Below are 23,243 nucleotides of genomic sequence, written 5' to 3'. Positions count from 1 at the left end.
CAAATAAATGTTTTATCATCAGTACATTACTTCAATACTTGGAAGAAGAGATTCAAGATTCAAGTCTGTTTATGAAGTGTACAAATTACAAACTGTTGAATCAAATAAATGTTTTATCATCAGTACATTACTTCAATAATTGGAAGAAGAGATTCAAGATTCAAGTCTGTTAATGAAGTGTACAAATTACAAACTGTTGAATCAAATAAATGTTTTATCATCAGTACATTACTTCAATACTTGGAAGAAGAGATTCAAGATTCAAGTCTGTTTATGAAGTGTACAAATTACAAACTGTTGAATCAAATAAATGTTTTATCATCAGTACATTACTTCAATACTTGGAAGAAGAGATTCAAGATTCAAGTCTGTTTATGAAGTGTACAAATTACAAACTGTTGAATCAAATAAACGTTTTATCATCAGTACATTACTTCAATAATTGGAAGAAGAGATTCAAGATTCAAGTCTGTTTATGAAGTGTACAAATTACAAACTGTTGCATCAAATAAATGTTTTATCATCAGTACATTACTTCAATACTTGTAAGAAGAGATTCAAGATTCAAGTCTGTTTATGAAGTGTACAAATTACAAACTCTTGAATCAAATAAATGTTTTATCATCAGTACATTACTTCAATACTTGGAAGAAGAGATTCAAGATTCAAGTCTGTTTATGAAGTGCACAAATTACCAACTCTTGAATCAAATAAATGTTTTATCATCAGTACATTACTTCAATACATGGAAGAAGAGATTCAAGATTCAAGTCTGTTTATGAAGTGTACAAATTACAAACTCTTGAATCAAATAAATGTTTTATCATCAGTACATTATTTCAATACTTGGAAGAAGAGATTCAAGATTCAAGTCTGTTTATGAAGTGTACAAATTACAAACTCTTGAATCAAATAAATGTTTTATCATCAGTACATTACTTCAATGCTTGGAAGAAGAGATTTAAGTCTGCTTATGAAGTATACAAATTACAAACTGTTTTATCAAATAAATGTTTTATCATCAGTACATCAATACTTGAAAGAAGAGATTCAAGATTCAAGTCTGTTTATGAAGTGTACAAATTACAAACTGTTTTATCAAATAAATGTTTTATCATCAGTACATTACTTCAATACTTGGAAGAAGAGATTCAACTTTTATCATCATTGTGCATGTGCAAAAAGAAATAAACATATTTAAAAACAATTTCCGAAAAAAAATAATCGTTTCCTTACAATGATATCTCCAGCCATGAGGAATGAACGTTGATAGAAAAATATACCTATGTATTTCAATTTGAAATCACAAAACTTGTTCCGGAGCAGCAACAGACGGAACATTAATACAAGAAACAAATTTCTACAGACATCTTGAAAAGTGTTACATGGAGCAATTATAGTTTATGGCACGCACGATTCAACGTTCCGACTCTCTGCTTCGTTTGCAAGTGATTTGAGTATGTTATAAGAAATCACGTAAACAAATCACAATAATCGGAGCAGTAAATGGGAATAGCATTATTCAATAGAAATTAATTATTAACTCATAAATTTGTAAAATAGACATCCTTTTTTCATTTTTCGAACACTTTATCTGGAAAACAAAATTAAAGAAACCCCGTTTATCTGATAAAGGAACTTACATGATATTTTGAACCGGAATTGCTGAACTTCAAAAAAACTCTAAATTGAACGAATAGAACGATGTGTGTCATAAATGATAATAGAACCGTGTCACATACACATTAGTCATGAATGTCACTTTTTTTTTTTTTTTTTTTTTCAATATTTATACACAAATTCAATTATTTTATAACTGATTAACACAAGACATCTTGCGATATTGTTAAAAGTGCTTTGTAGAAGAAATAAAAATACTGTTGGAATAAGATTTTTTTCTTGATTAAAATTTAAAACTTTAAACTGCTCTGGGTACACAATCTTCTGTGTTTATTTTTCTGATTGCTCTGGGTAGTTTAAGCTCATTATATTCACGTAACACAGAAATTAGTGAATATTTTATACAGTTTAACCATGTACTAATGGCACAGTTGATATTCATGTAATATACTCTACCGAGATTAACAAATTTTATACCACGTAATCTCAAATTGTGTGTAAATTACTTTATAAAAAATATTGTATGATATTAAAAATAAGTTTTTCACTTTACTGGGTTAGTGAAATACATTAGTTATAAATATTCTTATAGCTTATTATATTAAGGTAAAACCCATAAATGAATACTAAAAGATATATTTTCAAAGAAAGGTAATGTCTGTATATTACCTGTGCGTACACTATGACACATGTTTTTCTTGTTGATACTTTTTGAATCAATGTCATACACAGTAATGATTTCTGAAAGAAAGAAAAAAAAATCCCTGCTCTATACGAAGCAAAACATTTCACTCAAATTGATCTGTCTACTTCGAATTAAAAAAAAAAAAAAAAAAATGGATGCGGGCGACAGGTTATTGCACTTTCTGAGAGGGCTACAATTCACTAATTCAGTATGTAATAAGTAGGATTCGGATTTGTATGCCCTAAAATAAAATTTGCAAACATGCATGCATTTATGCTTTTAAAAAAATGGCAAAATATAACCTAGAAACAAAGGCGTCGTTGTTTTTCCAACCAAAGCTATACTAATATATTAATGAAAGAAAGAAACTACTTATATTAAGGAGTTGTCTTCTTGTTCCCCCCTCAAAGAAATGCTGAAATTATGCTACTGGTGAAAACTATTCAACTTCATACTAAAGGCGCATCTGACTTATGGAATATTGAAACCATATGAATCGATGCCAGGTTCTATGACAAAATTCTCTCCAAAGAATTGTCAAATATCCCACATACCTGAAAAACATACGTGTACGCTCAGTGTAAAATAATATAAATACCAGTAAGGATTTTAGGAGGTGGCCCGAAGGCAAATTCTCCTAGTATCAGGGGCGGATCCAGAACAGATAAGAAAGTTTCCTCTTGTGGGGGGGCCGATCGCTTCCCCTTGGATCCGCCCCTCCCTAGTATCATGCCTCCGATCATGCTCAATGTGGACTACCAATATTTTCACAATATTTCTTTCATCCCTTGTATATTTGAAATTTCCCTCCGGATGCGGAAGCAAATATTTTCGACCAATTAGCAATAACAAAAGAAATTAGATACAGGTATCATTACAGAGAAGAAGAATGAGAAAGACAGACCGAGGCTAAGGGTGGCGATTTCACTTTTTCAACGTGATTGATGCTGCGCCAGGTCAACAACCACTTTTACCGCTCACATTTTACACAGTATTCCTTCAAATCCTGTTAGACAAGGGCAAATATTCGTAAGAAAAACGTTCCAAATAACCTCGTTGCTAATACTAGCGAATATACTTCTGAGCAATAAGTGAAATTCGCCTAAAATATAACCAAAATATGCTTTTTCACCACTTCGGGCCCAAAAGCTACAATATGGTACACATATGTATTTATGTGACCAATAAAAACCGTATTTTCGTGCTAAGTCAGAAACGTGTTTGTATTTAAGTAAACAGGTAAAAAGATGCCACAATAAAATATGATGTCATAGAAATCAGAGTCTTAGTAATAAGAAATATAAATTACTTGTATATATATCTATATTTTTAATGTATAAATATAAGTATAGTGTTTGTTTACTTTAGTGCGCGCAGAAATACCTCAACAGACCTTCGTCTTTATTCTACTCAACCTATGTGCTTCAAGAAATTTGCTTTGTAGTCTCCTAGAACTCCCCTCGTACAAACCAAAAAGTCACGTGAAAAAATATGTTTTAGTGGCTTGTCCAAATTTATGATATTTGAAGTTAGTTCCTCGACCAAATTTAAAATATAATTTACTTTTAAAACGTTCAAGAATCACTGACATGTTCTATTTACAAATAAACAATATAATTATACATACTGCTTACTAGCACGTGATATCTTGATATGTGTTATTCAATAGTTAAAGGACATCCTGATACCCACTACTCAAGAGTGAACGATATCTTGATACGTACTACTTGATAATGAATAATATTTTGAAATATCCTACTCAGTATGAGACATCTCGAAAGGTAAGTTTCTTCTTGTTCCACTGTGATTATTTTATTTGATGGTTTGTGTAAGTTCTAAAAAAAAAAACAAAGCAAAAGTTGCCATATTATTCTTAGAGCTAGTGAATTTACAAGATTGTAAGAAAGTTGGCATCTGAGTACAAGTTTTGACATGAAAAATATACGACCACTCGAAAGTAAAGATACATTCAAAAGTCAACAGTCAACATGATGCAATACAAGAAATCACAAGTACTTGTTAGGAAGATCCAAGTTTGACTCGGAGTTAGGGTCGCCACCTTTTAGTAAGCCTAAAGCGAGACACTTACGAAACACACGTAGATCGTCGGTTTTCTCAAGCCCAAATTGGACATGGAACAATTTGTTAAGAACAATAGAAAGAAATACATCTACTCATGAAAATGAAAACTGCTATGAAAAATGAAATTCTAAGCAAAAATACACGAAAACAGAAAACTCACAGCGCCTACTTGGTTGTTTGTTGAACAGAAGTTACGTACCATTGCAGAGCCAAATGAGAACATCAAAGGCGGTAAGTGTTATCAACACGGAATATTTTATCGATAGAGCCATATTGATACCTCGATTGTCATATATACAGTACAACGTGGATCGAAATTTACTAATGTCACTAAGAATTTCTGTCGTATATTTTGTAAGTGTTTTGGATAATTTGGCATCCTGCCAAATAATGCGTCCTTATGTGTTCCATACTTTGTGTTCTGGATAATTCGGCGTCCCGTCATATAATGCGTAGCTATCTGTCCCATATTTTGTGCTTTGGATAATTTGGCATCCCGCCATATAATGCGTCTCTATTTGTCTCATATTTTGTAAGTGTTTTGGGCAATTCGGCGTTCTGTCACATAATGCGTCCTTATCTGTCCCATATTTTGCGTTTTGGATAATTTGGCATTCCACCATATAATGCGTTCCTCTTAGGCATAATTCAACATACTAGGAATTTTCTCCAAATCCGGGATGTCCCGCGTAATTTGGGACAAGTGTCAATCCTGTTCATAACAACATGGAAGCGAATAAACACGAAGATCATATGGAAGCAGAAATTTACACTTGAGTACTCACACTATATAAAGAAGGACATCACACATTCCTGTAGCAGAAAATCACATAGTTAACGAATTGAACACCTATGTTAAGTATATGACTATAACGTTCTCGTAGATATTACACTCACTTCCAAATTAAATGAATGAAGAACTTAAAAACGGTGAGAACTTAACATTACTAACTGACTCTACAGTTTAGAAGAAAAAAGTTTATTATCGCAGAAAAGACGGAAGCTAGCCACTAGACGCTATCTAGCGCCAAACAAATCAGTCTAAGATTATTATTACGCGCCTTCCATACTTTCGTCTTTATATTATCACTGGTTTGCCTAGTGATGGGTAATTCCGGAACAATTCGTTCCAAAAGAACAGATCCTTCAGTGGAATGAAAGAATCGAATCTCTGAAAGGAATCGGATTAACTTTGGCGGAATCAAAAGACTGATTTACTTAGAAGAATAAAAGGATGGATTCACCCAGTGGATTCAGCTCATGGAAACAGATGACTGTACCAAGAACAGACAAATGGACCCAGTTCAAGGATTGACAAGGATAGAAGAGGACAAAAGCAACATTTCAAAACAGGAAGACATTATATGACGAAAAAGCATACAATTAACCTACTGAGCTTGTCTAGAAACAACTAAATCTTCCTCCTTTGTTTCTGTGCCGTTCGTTTGCATATACTTAACAAGCTCGAAACATGGCAGTTCCTCCTTATACACACCTATCTATTCTCCCTTCCCCACCAAAATCAACTTTACAACAGCTTATGAGTTGGTAAAAGCTCTTTGACTAGTTGGGCTGAAAAGAAAAAAATCACACTGAAACACGGGATTATTCTACACAGCGGAACTGAAGGATTCGATTCACAGGAAGGATCAAATCATTGTTTGTAGGACTCAACTAAGAAAACCAAAGAAGTCGAAATCTAATAATTTACAGGAACTAAAGGATTCGATCTGGAGGAGCGAATTCTTCTTTGGAACAGATTAAAAGGAATCGATTACGGAAAAAGAACTCATCTGCCCATCAACATATTTACCTAAAAGTCTCGTTCCCACAGGGTTCCCAACTAGAACTTTCTAGATCTGCGACGTGTCCCACTCATCGTGTTTTATTTTCTGTATCATATTCAGTGACACGTACCTATTACCTCGACCCTAGTATCCGTTAATATATTTACAACACGTATCCAGTATGGAAGTTCTACATTGTATAACGTTTTCTATTAACCTCTATTTGTTTGTGCTTTTCTGCATCAAAATAAAACAAATATATATTTTAATGCAGAAGTGCACAAACAAATAGATTAAGAGCCTAACATACTAAAGTAATACAAAATTTACCCTTTTTTCTTTTGCTCGTTTTTCATAAATGAAAGGAGATAATGAAATGCAACTTACCACAATCATAGATAATGTTATTCTACAACAGAAAATAAGAACATGAAGAATTTTCAGTGCTGCCATCCACAGAAATCACAGTATTGCCAAAATACCAATGCCCCCAAAATCTAAATTAAGGCAGCAACTAGAGGAACGAACTCAACTGCATTTGATTACGTATCACGCTGTTTTCGTATCCTGTGTAATCATAGTTGTATTTAGTTTGTAATAAACCAAATGGTTTTAACATACAGTTATTAAAATTAAATATTAATGTTACTGAAAAAGTAGTTCACAGGATATCAAAACAACATGACGTAATGAAATGCAGTTGAATTCGTTCCTCTAGTCGCTGCCTTAACTTAGATTTTTGGGGAAATGTTATTCTGGCAACACTGTAATTTCTATGGATGGTAACACTGAAAATTCTTGAGGTTCATATTTTCTGTAGAATGTTGTAGAATAATATTATCTATGATTGTGGTAAGTTGCATTTCATTATCTCCTTTTACTTATGAAAAAGAAGCGAAAGAAGAATTGTAAATTTTTGTATGTCAGACTCTTAATGGGAAAGGTTATACGATGCAGAACTTCAAAATGGATACCCGTTGCTGAATATATTAACGGTAATTGTAATATAATATATATAGTAGGTTAATTGTAATACTGTATATGTAAAATATCTCAGCCTGTGTTCCTCTCTAAAACTTAGCGCTAATGCATCATATTCATTCGGTATGGTGGGGTGAAATGATCTGACTGCTCAAAATTTAAATTATCGGTATCCCACGTTATATTGCACGCATATTTTTTTAAGTCATTCTAAATAAAATTTACACCTTTTTTTTTTTCTTTCTTCAAAATAACTGAAACATATAGTGGAGAATATAGTATCCTATACAATCTAAACAGTAATATTAAGTGGTTCTGTATAGTCAGTGATAAATGTTTGGGATTGTTGTTCATTTCCAGTTGAAAAATAACCAATTATCACGATACAATGTCATTATGTATTTTCCAGCTCTAAATACGATCTAAGAAAATGCTAACTATATTACGCAGTACTGCGATAATAGTACTATGTTTCTGAAATTTTAATTTTGTCATTTGTTAAACGGTTACTTAGAAAGTGAAGTTTATTGGAATGAGTCTTAAACCTACACACTAGAATTTTCTTAAATTTTCGTTTTAAAAACTCATATGGCCTCCCTCAACATTGACAATTTTCCTAATGTTCTAATGCTTTCCTAATAAGTGCAAACAGATCTAAGTTACCATATGATCAACGAATGGAATTTTTTAGTTCTAAAAATTACATAATGGATTAAAAACTAGCATAGATATTGAAAATAATATATTACCTACATTTTACATTGGTATAAAGTTAGAAAGAACAGCTGTTGCTTCCTTATTTCTATTATCTCAATCTTTATAATTTATCACGTCTTGTAAAGAAAAAAAAAAGATAAGAAATATTTAATACAAGAATTGGTCAAATGAAAGAACAACAAGATCTGTAAAATACATTCTGGTAAAAAATATAACATAACCGAGCCAGTTACTAACATATCAGCTACAATCTGCAGGAAATCGTGTACGGATGCGTATGATATCAAACAGCCATAAAACAGCACTAGCTGCTGCCCATGGAGCAATGTCAGCTGCTCATGAACTCGTAAAGATGCCATAAATTTTTATTAAAAACTTTTTGAACAACGAGCTTTGGTCTAAAAAAAAAAAAAAAAAAGCAAGTAACTTCGAGTGATTAATGCAAACTGGGTAAAGAAAGAATGGTGAAACGAACATAAGAAGAGTTAACGGAAGGAAAAATGCTAAAAGAATCCAAGGACACGATACTACTGTCCATCATGAATTTAGATGGCCAAAGGATCGAACCAGGGACTCTCTGCACCAGCGATAGGAGCTCCATCATTGAGACAACTTCCCAAATAGTTGTGCTGTGATAAACCATACTAAATTCCCCTGGCACAAATGTCCGAAGAGCTAACAGTCAAAAGTATCACACCGATCGAGATTCATCAGAGGATGGTTTCTATTATGTATAGGGAATATTACGTGTCTCATTACATAACCGAACTTCTGTGCTTATTTCGCTAAGACGTGATGAAAACATCCACCATACAGTTCGTACCTGTCTCCTACGATTTCCGCTTGATTGATTCATTGGAGAAACACCTTCAAGATTCAACATTTTGGATTGGACGCCGAATCGGGAACTAGTGTGATAAATTGGCACCTCTTATAGACCAAGATTCCTTCGAATACACATACAAAAGATGCCGTAAAAGTTGCCGAATCACTGCCTCTAGCTTCACTATAAGTATTTGGTTCAGTCTAGTTTAGCGCCCCTTTCAGTATCGAGACTATACGAGACGTGGACCTACGTTGGACCTTAACGTTGGCTGAACCACATGATCTCCCATCGAGTCTTCCGTGAATTACATAGCCACGACGGAGCTTGCCATATCAAGTATTTCCAGCTGAAACTAGACGAAAGTGTTAAGAGATTTTCGTCATCTATTAATCTGACCAACTCTTGTATATAATTACCCCTCTCACAGATATATTGAGATTCAAACTAAACCAAGGAAAAAATACACTTTCAAAAAAGTACTTATATATAAAAAGTTCTTTTTTTTTCAGATAGTAAAAGTACCGAGATTTTGTTTTGTTTTAGAAATTTTTACGAAAGTAATTTGAGAATGAGATTCATAAAAAATCTTAAGAAATGACCTGAGCTTTACATTTTTTTGTAATTTGGTTTAAAGCCCACTTGATTCTTTGAAAGAGAAATTTTGCTGCTGCTTTAACTGCGCCATTGCTTTAAATTACTATATATGTCATCCACCACGGTAAACATGGACAACACACAGCAGTTACACACACACACACATAACACATCTTTGCTTATTATTATGTATTTTCCAAAGATATACACAGCACACCTTTTTAAAGTACTTTCTCGATATCGCTTTGTGAAGCTACACATTAAGTATAACCGAACGCTTGAGACAAGTGTTACAAGAAAAACACAAGTGCGGAAAACGCTGGTAATACACACATTGTTTCTTCTCTCTGGCCCACAACACCGATGTTTAATCTAATTTATTACTTCTTTTTGAATCGAATACGGAACGGTCGTCTCTCTGATGAATTTCCTCCTCTTCCAGCATCAGTTTGTTTAGACGAGATTTCATTTCTCTGCCATCTTTAAGAGGTTCCTGTCGAAAATCGGCGTTCAGAATCCTCAGGAACAAAACAATGTTCATCACCATAATCACCGCCATTGCTGAAAAGGAAAGAAAATGTGACTTCAGTAAAATCAAACGACATATCGATGGTGTTAAGGTAAAGCTTCATTTCCAACTTTTTTCAGGAGAAAAAAAAAAAAAAAAAAAACTTTCATTTACATCCTTGCAAGACACAAGTATAAAAATTGGTTTATTTGCCTTAATAATACACATAAGCGTACAATATTTTTCTCACCTATGCCTGACCTATAGTGAGCTGAATAAGATAAAAATCCACATTTTCAATTTTTTGAGGGTTACGACCTTATACCTCAACACCGTCGATATTATGATTGGAGAGAGTGTTAGGTTATTGCTATTATTATTGCGACTTGTAACAGCAAAATTAAAATAAGATTATGGAAGCAAGGTCTCCAAAAGTGTCATTGAAATAAGTTTAATATATCGTTCTAGTACTACTACTTTATAGGTACTATCAAAGGAAGTGACACAGTTTCTTGGGTGCCTTCACACTATTAACACTATGTAACATTAATTTTAAGAATCGAAGACGTAGTGCCAAGTGAGACTCATAGTTCGTGCTTATAAAAGACTTTGGTTAGCTGGGGACTCCGTCCTCCGACCCCCGCACTTGCTTGACCTACGGCCTCGCGTCTTTTATGTATCAGCCTTTACATCAAGAGGAATTTTGTGCATTTGCTGTTGCTCTTAATATTTCCTGAATTTGGCCCAGTTGGGAGGTCGATCCCTGACCCCCGTTTACACGGCCTACGGCCTCGCACCTCTTAAACCCACGATTCTACCAAATTTCAAGTTTCTTTTCGTATTTCAACTATCTAAAAGATAAGATTTTGTATACCAAGAAAACACCCATTTAAAAAACATGGGAATTTTTTCATCCCCTTTAAAACCTTTAAAAATTAAAAATATGCACTTTTGGCAATTTTCCTGTCAGTTAGTCCCGGAAGGTTACAATCATGCCAAATTTTATTATTCTAATCCTGCGGGAAGTGCCTAAACAATTTGGGATGTAGAAGATGTCCCATACAAATAACACGGAAAAGATTTTTCAGTTCCCCATGAAACCACTCTAAAGTTGGGAATTTTTATTTTTGGTGATTTACTTAGGTAATGCTAATGAAGACATACAATCATAACGAATTTCAGATGTTTATTTCAATTTCACGTTTTTCAAATATCAGATTATAAGTCCAAGAAAAGGCCCATTTAAATAACATGGAGAATTTCTTCATCCCACGTTTAGACCCCCTAAAAATTAAAAATATATATATATACACTTTTGGCAATTTTCCTGTAAGTTAGTTCCGGAAAGCTACAATCAAGCCAAATTTCAACTTTCCACATCAACCGGAAGTACCCGTTATTTTATGTCAGTTCATGTAGTTTTATATATAGTTAAGATTAATAAACTCTTCACTATTTACATCAACAAATATCTACAATATTTTTTTTTAAACACGAACAACACTTCATTAAGAGTCAGTTGTTTAATTTTTAAAGGGTATAGTCGGATAAGGAGGTGAAAGTGCTCTTACACGGATTGCTGTAATATTGATATCAAAAGTACCTCATATCCAAAGATAACTTCGAATTCCTTCCAAGTTCGAAGTTATTCTCGAAAATTGTTCATATCCCGGAAACGAATTGAGTTACGAGGGTGAAGCAAACTATGAACATTCTTTGCTTGAAGCGCCTTACAGGACACAAGAAACAATGTATTTCGCCCTTCAAGTACCTAGCTAAAAGCGCGTCGAAAATATTTAAATTCAAATATTTTTGCTTTATGCTTTAGTGACCATCTTCTATTTTCCACTATAGAAGCGGTACGAACTCACCTATTATATATGTTGACCATGGTTCGATACCTTCTGTAGAAACTTGGTATCTACATCCCATTTGACTTTGAAATAACTAGAAACCGACAAGGCGATAAACAGTTCCAGAGGTCATAAACTTGAGACACCAAGACGCCGTTTGCTGCTAATAGCCAAAATTATCCTGATATTTCGTTGTCCACAGACGACGAACATTCCCCGAATGCTCCCTGAATATTATTTTCCACATTTGCTGATTTTTTCTGAATATATATATATATATATTTAAGTGTCCAAACTGACCAACTACAAATACATTCCAAATATTTGATTTTAACACTCAACGAATATTTGAGGAATATGACAGCCTTACCTGGGATTATTATTTAAAATGTTGAGAAAGAATTAATCAGGGTTCATACAAACATATTGAACTCAATTTCCCTGAATTTTCCAGGTTTTCCAGGTCTTAATTTTGCAATTTCCAGGTCTAGTGGAAGAAACTAACAGCAAGAAAACACATAAATTTTAAGAATAATAGAATAATATATTTAAAAATGGTCACCCTTCTCCCCAATAAACAATTACAATTAAATATTGTCAGAAGAAAATAAATAATTAAAATAAATAAAATTTAAGTTGAAAAAAATATTAAGTTGAGAAGCCTACTAAGGGAATTAATAAGTCAATACTTTTTTTCCATACTTGAATACATTCAAAATATACAAAAATATTCTACTCAATTTCCTTGATATTTCCAGGTGTTTTACTAAATATGATCCATTTCCCTGAATTATCCAGGATTTTTTCTTCCAAAATCAATTTCCCTGAGATTTCCAAGTTTTCCAGGTAGTGTATGCATCCTGTTAATAGGAAACTCATCGAATTAAACTGTTTCAGAACACAATTTAATGTAACATTGGTTTTCGATATTCAAAATGTAAACGAACAATTAAACGGAAGAAAAGCGTACTTCGTAGCTTTATACACAGAGTTAAGAAAAATATTTATCAACTGTTTGGCATGAAGTATTGTATATTTCATTGCAAATAAATTTACACTGATTTAGTCTTCTTTTACCTCCAAGAAACAATTACACAAATATAAACCTGAAGTTAATAACAAAATGAAAACTTACTAATAATTGCTGTTGTAAAAGGTCCTACTGGCAAAATCTCCCTGTTGATTACAAGCCATCTTGTCATCCAACCAATAACCGTCAGGCGGAATACAATGAATGTGGCTGAAAAAAGATATAATAATAATAATAATAATAATAATAATAATAATAATAATAATAATAATAATAATAATAATAATAATAATAATAATAATACATAACTTGCATTGAAATACGATTTGTTTTTTTTTTTTGTTTTTTTGTTTTTTTAATTAGTAATGAAAGCAAATTGTTTTTACCTGACAAAAGCTACAGGCAACATGAGTAATCTTAGGAAGCAGAATTTAAATATACTCAACACCTTGAATAAGACACACTACATTTTCAATTTTGCTGTGTAGAATGATGCGTATTTAAAATTTGTGATGATAGCTAACACTAATCTCACAGCCTGCTAAGATTTTTAAAAATAAGAAAATAAAGATATTTATTACATATAACCTTCTGCATAAGAGTTTTTATCTTACTACGCACAAATGTATAATAAATAGCATTTATTCACTCTATACGAACTTAACAATTCTCCTAGAACAGTGGTCGCCAAACTTACGAAGCTTCTGAGCTACCGGACCGATTTTGAATCTTACTGTGAGCTATTAACCAAAAGAACTTCCAACGTAAAAAAATTTACATTTGTTTATTTTCTACAAAGTTACATTTCTAGTAAATATGAAATCAAACTACCCAAGTTAGCAAATGTCTAATATACACACGAAAAATATAACGTTTAGCAAATGTCTAATATACACACGAAAAACATAACGTTTAGCAAATGTCTAATATACACACGAAAAACATAACGTTTAGCAAATGTCTAATGTACACACGAAAAACATAACGTTTAGCAAATGTCTAACATACACACGAAAAACATAACGTTTAGCAAATGTCTAATATACACACGAAAAACATAACGTTTAGCAAATGTTTAATATACACACGAAAAACATAACGTGCACAACCCCACGCGTATACAATCAACTGTGAGATGAGACTGACAATAACAGTTGCGCGGGAAAAACAACCAGTTGTTGTCAGCGGCCCCTGTCGTTAGCGTCAGCTCATGGAGGAATCAAACTTAGCCAACCGGAGCGTTAACGCGATCTACCGAAAATGTCCCCGTGAGCTACTAGTAGCTCGCGATCGACGGTTAGGCGATCACTATCCTAGAACGCACACACCAACAATAAGAAGTCTCAAAATGGTAGGTCTGAGATCTTAGCTAGAATACTTCTACTCATTTAAGAGTATGGTTTGACGCATATTTATATAACTAGTAAAAATATAAGAACTTAGTACCTCCAAAGGCGCTTTAATTGATTTAAATTGTTTCAACAATTTCTGTTCCCTTTGTCAGCAGCTTTGGGGAAACTCACTTTTTTTTAAGTATTGTTTACACTTTTAGTTCTTTCCTTTCTATTTTATCCACTGCGTTCCACAACTTATGTACTGTGAGTCCACTCGACCAATTCATCATCATAATCACCATCATTGAGGAATTGGACCAGCAGGCTTATGATTCATGGGTTGTGGAATGCAGATCATGAAATTACAAGAATATCCATCATTTGAGTTTAAGAACATATATCAATATGTAAGCACATATCAATATGTAGCCATTACTTAATACAGATTTTTAACGAGTGGTAGGTTTAAAAAGATAATAATAATCTTAATATTTTACAACCACAACAGTAGCTTTATAGTTATTTTTCAGTGATGAACCATGTTCCACAAAACTAGAGCCTTTCTATTTCAACTGTGCCTCTGCTGGTGCTGCTGTCGATGTGTGTTTTCCCGTATTTCCTCGAAAAAGAAGGGACAAGTTGCAGTGACCAAGATCCTTCAATAGCTAACTACGACAGGGCTGCCACCATGAATTATTTCACAGGCTTTCCTGTGCACTGTGTTCTTAGCTATTCCAAGTAGCCTACGATCTTCACTCACCAAGACCAAACGACTGAATGACAAATTGGCAACAAAGAAGAGGTCATTCAGATCTTTCTCCAAAGCAAAAGGAAGGTTTCCTCCATAAGAAGGCTGCGAGGTGGAGCCGAAGTATGTTTCACATATTTGCCGAGGGCACAGTTGAAATAGGAAGGCTCTAATTGTATATGTACATACATCGTTACAAAAGAAATCTAGTGCACGTGTTGGCACAAAAAAAAAAGTTCAAGTACAAGGGATTCCATTTACTAGAATTAATCATTTTTGAACTGAGCACACGAAAAAAAAAAAAAAAACTCCTAAGTTTCTCAGAGCTACTGAAGTCCGTAACAGAGATTGCTGAAACAGTTTAATGCAATTAAAGTGCATTTGGACGCATTTATTTGTTATATTTTTTTCTACCGACATCACTCCATTATATATTTTTTGAATGATCCCAAATTTACCTCAATTTTCTTTTTATTGCGGATTATAGTCGCCTATTATCCTTGCCTATGTCAATAATTACTTAATTCAAGTACAATTCTGAAACTTCTTAACGAATTAAAGCAGAATAATAGTTTTAATGTCGTTTTGTTAACAGCATTAGGAGGAGACATACACAATGTTAATACGAATTGAAACAACCTCTTACACGCGGCTTAGATTGACAATGGATATACTGCCACATTAAGAAGACACTTTTTTACTATAAGAAGATAAGAACAAATGAGGCGCCTCGTATCAAAATCCGCTACATCCATTTCGCTTAGTTTCGAGTAATCTCGCAAAACGTGCATTGAAGCTAAATGTACACGCGTACATATTTGAACTAGTTTTTTTTAAGGATGAAATATTAAGCTTTTAAACAAAATTCTATTTCCATAGGATTCCTTTAGATCAAACATATAACAAGCGATATATAACTCAATTTCGTTTTTAATGGATTTAGCGGTTTTTGATACTAGGCGCCTCAAATGTCTGAAATCACGCATGGCATTCAATATCATAAAATAAAAAGTATACTTTGATTACAAACAAAACCAACCTTTTCCCCCGAAGATCAAGACCTACAGTGACAGACCTCAAGGGAAAACCAGGCCAATCTTCTTGTGGCCACTCGTAACAGTGCCAGGTGCCTAAATCTCTGTACTGTTGCCAATATTTGACTCATTGACTGTCTGCGTATGACCCTAATGCACTTTTTACAGTTTCATTGTTGATAAGAAAAGTTGGTTTAGTTTGTAATTCTACTATACCTATGGAAGCGGAAGCTTCAAAATACATCGTAGGCTTGGTACAAATCAGATTCGTGAAGAATATGATTTTGAGAGAAATTTAAAACTCAAAATAAACTATAGAGAACGATTTATATTGTCTGTAGAGTTCTGGAGGCTGTAACTCTTATCGAAGCAGCTTATTTCAAAGCATTGTGACTAAATTATAGAAAGCATGGATGCAAGAATTAACAAAAATATTCTAGTTGCATACTTTTAGTATACGCAAACAATTCAAACAAAAACATCCACAAATTCGTAACAAACTTAACAAAAACGGGCACCTCAACAAATAACTTATTTACTTATCGATGAAAGTGACACCACAGCCATATATTTTGTAGAATTTGAAGATTTTGAACTGTTGAAACTCGATTAATTTCAGCTCATGCAGCATTGTCAGGCTTACAAAATGCGAAAATTGCAGAAGAGCGGAAAAAATAATCACCTACTTATCAATAATCAGTACAACTGAAGTTGTTATCCGCATTCTCAACAGGGACATTATCTCACATTGTTGAATACGAATTCCGTTTGAACTATATACAATACAACTTGCTTCGTGGTTTAACTTATTTTAGAATGTTGTGAAACTGCCGCATATCATACTGTGTCAGAATGAAGTAAACTTTATAAAAGTTGTTAAATTTCTTTTTTAAAATCAGGAGGGGGTGGGACACTGTTCATAAAAGTGAACATTGCTTAGCTCAACGAAAATATGCGTCATGTTCCTTTAAAGATATGTATATATTTATTACGAAAACTAACGTGATTTTTTTTTTTTTTTTTTTTATTTGGGGAAGGGAATAATCCATATCACATACGGGGACTCGCCGCTCATTCTTAACTGAGCTTAATCCCAAGCACATGATATTACGGGAAAAAATCCAAGAATATATATATAATATTGTATCAAAACCGAATGAGTTTTATATAAGTTATCGGGGAACTCTCAAATATTAGGAGGGAGTAATAACACTACGTTATTCTTTACTGATTTCAGCTTCATGTAGAGAGAATGATCGGGAATCCTTAATGAAAATGTACAGTGCATTATACTAAAATCGAGAGCAGAGGTCCACGAGGTTAGATTCACTACTTTATTGATTTTATTTCCCCGCAAGCGGAATGATTTAAAGAAAATGTACGACTTATTATGCCAAAATCGAATATTTTTAACGAAAATTACTGTGGAGCATATTTTTTGAAATTAGAGTTGTCGGTTAATTTACACTTTCATTCTTGGCAGATTTTACCCACAAGTCAGAGGAATATTCACAATGTCATATAGAAAATATGCATTATATTTTGTATTACTCGAAAATAGTTTACGTAGTTTATATTGGGAAACTGTCTTTCATGCACATGAAAAAAAAAAAAAAAAAAAAAACTTGCAACACAGGGTTGGTTTTACTGCTCCCCTAATACTTAATGGATTACAACATCAAACAATAAGATTAATTCTGCAACGGGAAGGAAAGCACACACCAAGTTTGAAGAAAATCAGATAAGTTTTGTGAGAGTTATCGTGGAACAGACAGATGGAGTGACACACGAATGCCAATCGAGTAGAATAGTAGATGCTTCGCTAACACTCGCTTCAGTAATAATAGTAATAATTAGAGCAACCCACATATGCTTTATTTTTTGTTTAATTATGCTTTATTTTTTTCCAAATTATGCTTTATTATTAATTTCAATCATTGTTTTACATTAATCGTATATAATGTATAATATTACTATACATTAAATATTCTAAATATTTTGATCTCTTTATTAATATTTTATGCAATTAGTTTCTTTCATATATAATGAATTTTGTACTTAATGTACTGTAAAGAGATGTTTTACTCCAGTCAGTTTTTTTTTTTTTTTTTTTATTTTTTTATTTTTTTTTTTTTATTATATAATCACTAGTGTGTGCGCCTTAGAGGTGCATACATACAGAAAGGGACAGTAAAAGATGCCACCAAAAAGTACACAAGATGCTCAAGTTCAAGAGGTACACATAACAATATAGTGTGGAGTTCTTGTGTATTATTCATTGTTGGCGGAAGTTTTCTTCTTCTCCTTTTTTTTCTTTTCTCCACATCAAAGGATTACACCGAAAAGTTTACAGAAATAAAAATAAGCTTTTCATTGTTGCATTGTTGTTCTCAATGATTTTGTATTGTAAATATTGGTTTTAAAAAGCATTAATACAGTATGTTAAACTTGTAATTAAAGAGTTTTTTTAAAGAATTGTGCTATATATTTTAAATTATGCTTTTAAAATTAGTTTCTTCTGGACCCTTAAACAACCACAAACATGTTCAATGTACCAACCATATGGGTAAATTGCTGTTATGCTTTTTATGCTCTTTATGCTTTTGGGTTGCTCTAGTAATAATGAAGTAGAATGGATAGGTAACATTAGCATTACGTCAACCAAAATAGGTACTTTTGACCATAGATTACGTAGGAATTTGTGTCCTATTAAACCCCGCTCTTTCTTTAACCAATGTTTTTATAATACTGACACAACAATGATTCTTTAAATGAACCCGTATTAGGACAAAATAAGAGCAAGATGAGAACCATATGAGTTTATTAACAGAAGTACTTACCTAAGTTGACAATGCTGTTGACTCTGTACAATATGGTATCCTTCCCATAATTCTGTATAAGCAAAAGTTGCCGAAAGTGAAGGAACACGCTGTTGATCTCAATAAATAACGCCACGAGAGAGAAACCAAGATAGTGTCTCGTTACCACGCACAACGAGAACGAAACAATCACCTGTAACAACCAAACAAAAACACCAATCCAATGAATTCTCTGGATACAAACAAGAGTTCCAGTTAAGACATTTCTCCAATGGATGAGTGAGAATTAATTAGGAGATTTCGTTCAATGTTGTGTTTGCCTCTAAGAGTATTACATTTCAGATTTCATATTATTCTTATTTCTACGATATTATGGTTCACACCGAAATTCTGATACTGATTTTCATGAATTTCCATAACTACGTAAGTAAATTTTCCCTGACCTGCAACGCCGCGAACCTACACATTGAAATTCTGATATTTATTTCCCTGAATTTCCATAACTACGTAAGTAAATTTTCCCTAACCTGCAACATCGCAAACCTACACACTGAAATTCTGATACTGATTTACCTGAATTTCCATAACTACGAAAGTAAATATTCCCTGACCTGTAACACTATGAACCTTTACACTGAAATTCTGATATTGATTTCTCTGAATTCCCATACCTATGTAAGTAAATTTTTCCTGACCTGTAACACTATGAACCTTTACACTGAAATTCTAATATTGATTTCTCTGAATTTCCATACCTATGTAAGTAAATTTTCCCTGACCTGTAACACTATGAACCTTTACACTGAAATTCTGATATAGATTTCTCTGAATTCCCATACCTATGTAAGTAAATTTTCCCTGACCTGCAACACTATGAACCTTTACACTGAAATTCTAATATTGATTTCTCTGAATTTCCATACCTATGTAAGTAAATTTTCCCTGACCTGCAACACTATGAACCTTTACACTGAAATTCTGATACTGATTTCCCTGAATTTGCATAACTACGTAAATAAATTTTCCCTGACCTGCAACACCGCGAACTTAACCATTTATGTTTAAATTCAGAGAAACAAATTAAATTTTTAAATCTGTCTCTACTATTCTCACAGCTGTCCAAACCTATCTTTTTCTATTTTTTAAATACACTATAGCGCTTACTTGCTTACTGTAAATGCGTCTTATGAGACAAATGTCCTGAATTTGAAATACATACAAAAAAAAGTACCTAACAATAATTATATTAACCTACTATTTCGGCACTGTGAATGTGCTGAAACATAATCAAGAAAATATATATAGTAAAGCCCCGATTATCCGCAAGTGTCCCGGAAAAAAAATTTAACCCTGTTGTAGTCACACACAATTATTTTTCATAAGTAGTCGCTGCGGACTACACTCTGTACTGTATTTTCTAAAACATAAAATGTACTGCATTGTAAAATTCAATATTTCCAACAATAATGCAATTTCAAAGTGCAACTCTACTCTGATAAGCAGAAGTCGATTGTTGTAAGGTATGAAAAACTGGAATTGGGAATAGTGATTTGCGTGGTAGTAATTACACTCATGGTTCACTACGGAGTGAGAGTTCGCAAGGACCACTGGAGGGTTAATTACGAACAAATCCAAACCAACAAGAACCGGGAAAATACAATAGACCCTACAGTACGAAGGTCGAAAATTACTGACAGGTATACTGTGCGGCGTTATCCTATAGGCCTTCTGGAATTTGTAGATGAGTGGCAGGCTCATGCTCTTTTGTTTTGATCATGGCTTTCACATTCTTTGATCACTGATCTTGACGAAGCGAGCAATACAAACAATAAAACAATATTTTTTTTTGTGTTTGCACCTCATTTTTGTCTTTTTTTTTCGGATTATCCGCGATTTTCGCCATCCGCGGTGCCCTTACCATCCAATTCCCCGGATAATCGTGCTTTACTGTATATCATAATTTGGCCTATCTCTCTAGTTACCTACAACCAACAAACCTAACTTATTTTCTTCTTCTGTACCATCTAAATTTTTTATTTAATTTATTCTCCTTTCAAAACTTGAAGTTTTTACACCCTTTTCTACTCCTCATACTACTCCTTATTACTACTCTATAAATTACTTATAATTAGTAGTTATCTAAATAAAGTGTATTTTAAAATATTCTTAATTAGCTTTGTAATATAAATTGGTCTTCACCACAAATAATATTCTTTGTGAATTTCTCTTTTTATTTCTTTACAATACTCAAATATTACTTGAATTATCACATACATAATTAGATAAAAAGTGGCATACCAAAATATGGTGAACCATAAGCTCATAGGAACTTCGTTTTCTGTGGTTTAACGCCATGTCAATTGTATCATAGATGAAGTATCCTGAAAAGAAAAAAAAAATCGTCAGCATCAAGTTATATCGGATATTAGTATAGCAATACGTATCAAAGGGAATTACAAAGTAAGTACAGTGAAACCTCTCTAAAGCGGACAGCCGTGGAGAATTAAAAATTGTCCGCTATAGAGAGGTGTCCGCCTTAGAGAGGTTTCAATATTTTTCTGATAAATTAGTAAACAAGATAATATGCAATTACAAAAAATATGTTTGCATGAATCATGTATTTACGAATGTTACAAAACTGTTATTGTACCTTCATTATCCTCCGCCATCCAATACTCTATGTTCGAGGCACAACATCGAGATAAGAAGTTATAGGTTTCTGCACTTTACACTTATCACTATTTACTACATTTTCGGTATGTTAGTTAATTTGTGGATTAATTGTAATTCGGTAGTGTCTTTTTTGAGACAATGTGCGCACCCGTGGGCAGAAAATACCAATTGTCTTCTGCTTGGTTAGAGATTCCAGCGGGATAGTAGAATGACGTGTCATCCCAAACGGCGGGCAACTGTCAATCGCTATTGCGTCTAAAACAGGTTGGATGGGAGTCGAATGCAGGAAAAGGACATCTGGGTTGCTGAGCAGACAGTTGAGGAGGCAAAATGTTGTCACAATGCTTTCTTGGTGACACGTGCATGAATTATTAAACGGTACATTTACGGGACTTTCCAACCTATTTTCTAGAGAAAGTGTCCGTAATACGGAAGTAAATAATACCTATACAAGACAAAAAAGACTGTCCGTGTCCGTACTAGAGAGTGTCCGCTTTAGAGAGGTTTGCCAATATGTTTTTTTTCCTATTACAGCGTTTGGGGATTACAAAATATGTCCGTTACGGTGAAGTGTCCGTTAGTAGAGGTTTCACTGTATTAACATGATCTCGTTATATAGTACTAATAATAAAGCAATAATCGTAATTAGTAAGATTAGTATAGATCAGCGATCACCAAACCATCGATTGCAAGCTACTAGTAGCTCGCAGGGATATTTTCGGTAGATCGCGTTAACGTTCCGGTTGGCCAATCTTCATTCCTCCACGGAGCTGACTCTAACGACAGGGGGCGCTGACGACAACAACAGCTTATTTCTCCCGCGCAACTGCCATTGTAAGCCTCATCTCACAGTTGATTGTATAAGCGTGAGGTTGTACATATTATGTTTTTCTTGTGTATATTAGACATTTGCTATCTTGGATAGTTTGATTTGATATTTACTAGAAATGTAAGTTTATAGGGAATAAACAATATAAGTTTTTTTTTTTTTTTTTTTTTTTTAAGTTGGTAGTTCTTTCGATTGGTAACTCACAGTAGGATTTAAAACCGGTACGGTAGCTCAGAAGCTTGACAAGTGTGGCTACCATTGGTTTAGACTAAGGCAGCCTTTCCCAACCTGGGGTCCGCAAGACGATCTCACGAGATTCCGCAAGCCAATCTGAGAAAGACACACACACAGAGGTGAGAAATACACCATTTTAAGTTAAATGGGTGGAATTAATAATGACACGTCAATCTGCGTGAAAATTGATATTCGACCTACAAGAAGTTGCCAATACACCAACGGCATTTTTTTTTCTGACAGCCAGAAAGCGTGTAGAAACTGATGTACGTGTTTGTAAATTATCTCCAAAGCATCATAAAATTATCTTTGACACAATAAATGACTCGAAAAGGAAAGAGATGATGAATTCTTGCTCAGCATTCTTTTATTTGTCAAAAACTCTTGACTATTGTTGTTTAATTTTGTTTAGTACTGGATTTATTTATATATTTACAACATCTTAGTCAAGGTGTCCGTGCCGTTTGAAACCAAGGACCACCCGACTACAAAGTAGGCCCCATGCCACTCTAACATGATTATACCAGTGCAAAGTAAAACAGAAACACTCACCTCTCTCTCTCTCTCTCTCTCTCTCTCTCTCTCTCTCTATATATATATATATATATATATATATATATATATATATATATATATAAACTTTGTGGTGACAAACACCGCTTTCGTGGGTCTTGTCGGGTTTTCCCGTTTCCTCCCACTTTCTTCATTCCACCATTTCACTCATCTCTCATCATCACCGTCTCCTTTAGCCTCACCGGCATAACCGTGGGACGTAAAACTTAAAGATTTCATTTCATATCAACCATATATATTGCAAAAGGTTTTTCACATGTATTGTATACTCTAAAGGGGCCGCAGATTGGAAAAGGTTGGGAAAGGATGAACTAAG

General features: G+C 33.5%; 1 protein-coding gene across 1 annotated transcript in view; it reads right to left on the bottom strand.

Annotated features, from left to right (window-relative positions):
* Nucleotides 1-474: 474 nt before the first annotated feature.
* Nucleotides 475-23,243, bottom strand: part of LOC145694522 (TLC domain-containing protein 2-like) — a 152,148-nt gene continuing 129,379 nt past the window's right edge. The window contains exons 3-6 of the mRNA XM_081770836.1: nucleotides 20,917-20,999; nucleotides 18,640-18,811; nucleotides 12,789-12,893; nucleotides 475-9,853 (exon numbers count right to left, since the gene is read on the bottom strand). Of these exons, the coding sequence (XP_081626962.1) occupies nucleotides 9,660-9,853; nucleotides 12,789-12,893; nucleotides 18,640-18,811; nucleotides 20,917-20,999 (554 nt within the window). The 3' untranslated portion in view covers nucleotides 475-9,659. The remainder of the gene's footprint in view (nucleotides 9,854-12,788; nucleotides 12,894-18,639; nucleotides 18,812-20,916; nucleotides 21,000-23,243) is intronic.

The sequence above is a fragment of the Thermobia domestica genome, chromosome 9, assembly GCF_964235325.1.
Source record: "Thermobia domestica chromosome 9, izTheDome1.hap1.1, whole genome shotgun sequence".
NCBI lineage: Eukaryota > Metazoa > Arthropoda > Insecta > Zygentoma > Lepismatidae > Thermobia > Thermobia domestica.
The sequence above is the reverse complement of the archived record's forward strand: the minus strand, read 5'-3'. Positions and strand labels throughout refer to the sequence as shown.